General features: G+C 66.4%; 1 protein-coding gene across 1 annotated transcript in view; it reads left to right on the top strand.

Annotated features, from left to right (window-relative positions):
- The first annotated feature begins 202 nt into the window (after positions 1–202).
- ADRB3 (adrenoceptor beta 3) overlaps positions 203–1757 on the top strand; it is a 2963-nt gene continuing 1408 nt past the window's right edge. The window contains exon 1 of the mRNA XM_049632659.1: positions 203–1376. Within this exon, the coding sequence (XP_049488616.1) occupies positions 203–1376 (1174 nt within the window). The remainder of the gene's footprint in view (positions 1377–1757) is intronic.

Here is a 1757-nt window from a genome sequence, read left to right as displayed (position 1 = left end):
CCTCCACTCCTCCCCACCCCAAGCAGTGGCACCGGGGCGGGTAGTGGGGAGGGGGGGAAGTTGAGCGTTCTCGCCCCGGTCAACTAGGGAAAATGGCCCAGGCCCGGGAAATCGCTCCCACGCCCCGCTGTCCCCGCCCCCGAGCCGGGTGAGCTGGGAGACCCCTTCTCTCTTTCCCTCCCGCCCCACGCACGCCGTGGGAATGGCTCCGTGGCCTCACGGGAACGGCTCTCTGGCTTCGTGGCCGGATGCCCCCACCCTGACGCCCAATACTGCCAACACGAGTGGGCTGCCGGGGGTGCCGTGGGCGGTGGCATTGGCGGGGGCGCTGTTGGCGCTGGCCGTGCTGGCCACCGTGGGAGGCAACCTGCTGGTCATCGTGGCCATCGCTCGGACGCCGAGACTCCAGACCATGACCAACGTGTTCGTGACCTCGCTGGCCACAGCAGACCTGGTGGTGGGACTCCTGGTAGTGCCGCCGGGGGCCACCCTGGCGCTGACCGGCCACTGGCCCCTGGGCGCCACTGGTTGCGAGCTGTGGACCTCAGTGGACGTGCTGTGTGTGACGGCCAGCATTGAAACCCTGTGCGCCCTGGCCGTGGACCGCTACCTGGCAGTGACGAACCCGCTGCGCTACGGCGCCCTGGTCACCAAACGGCGCGCCCGGGCAGCCGTGGTACTGGTGTGGGTCGTGTCAGCGGCGGTGTCGTTTGCGCCTATCATGAGCAAATGGTGGCGCGTGGGAGCCGACGCCGAGGCGCAGCGCTGCCACTCCAATCCGCACTGCTGCGCTTTCGCCTCCAACATACCCTACGCGCTGCTCTCCTCCTCCGTCTCCTTCTACCTTCCGCTCTTTGTGATGCTCTTCGTCTACGCGCGCGTTTTCGTCGTGGCTACGCGCCAGCTGCGCCTGCTGCGCGGAGAGCTGGGCCGCTTCCCACCAGGGGAGTCTCCGCCGGCCGCGTCTCGCTCTCTGTCCCCCGCCCCGGCGGGGCCGTGCGCTTCTCCCGCAGGGGTGCCCTCCTACGGTCGGCGGCCCGCGCGCCTTCTGCCTCTCCGGGAACACCGAGCCCTGCGCACCTTGGGTCTCATCATGGGGACCTTCTCTCTCTGCTGGTTGCCCTTCTTTGTAGCCAACGTGGTGCGCGCCCTCGGGGGCCCCTCTCTGGTTCCCAGCCCGGCTTTCCTGGCCCTTAACTGGCTAGGCTATGCCAACTCCGCCTTTAACCCGCTCATCTACTGCCGCAGCCCCGACTTTCGCAGCGCCTTTCGCCGCCTGCTGTGCCGCTGCCGGCGGGAGGAGCGCCACGCAGCAGCCTCCCGGGCTGGAGAAACCTCGGATGCCCCTGCGGCGCTGACCAGGCCCGCAGAGTCGGGTAGGTAACCGAAGCGAAGGGGTTGGCGGCTCAGGATCTGGAAGCATTCGGTGTCTCATGTGGCCATTTCTCAGAGTTTGGGGTTCGGGAGGAGAAGGTGGGGTTGGGGAGGTCTCTGCAGCGAAAGAAGGGGGACAAGGAGGACGGAACCAAAAGGGAACCCAGGACACTTTTTTCTCCAGCATCCCACCCACCTGCCCCAGGGTTGAAGCAAAGAAAGGCGGAGGATTGTTCTTCACCCCAGGACCCAGTGCGGGAAGTGTGGCCAGGAAGTGCGGCTTTACCGTGGGCCTGCCTGGTCAGCTCTAGATTTTCTAGCCCAGTTCTTTGGCCTCGCATATTTCTTGCCTGCACTTGGGCTGGCTTTCACTTGCGGAGAAG

Source organism: Panthera uncia, chromosome B1, assembly GCF_023721935.1.
Source record: "Panthera uncia isolate 11264 chromosome B1, Puncia_PCG_1.0, whole genome shotgun sequence".
NCBI classification, from domain to species: domain Eukaryota; kingdom Metazoa; phylum Chordata; class Mammalia; order Carnivora; family Felidae; genus Panthera; species Panthera uncia.
The sequence above is the reverse complement of the archived record's forward strand: the minus strand, read 5'-3'. Positions and strand labels throughout refer to the sequence as shown.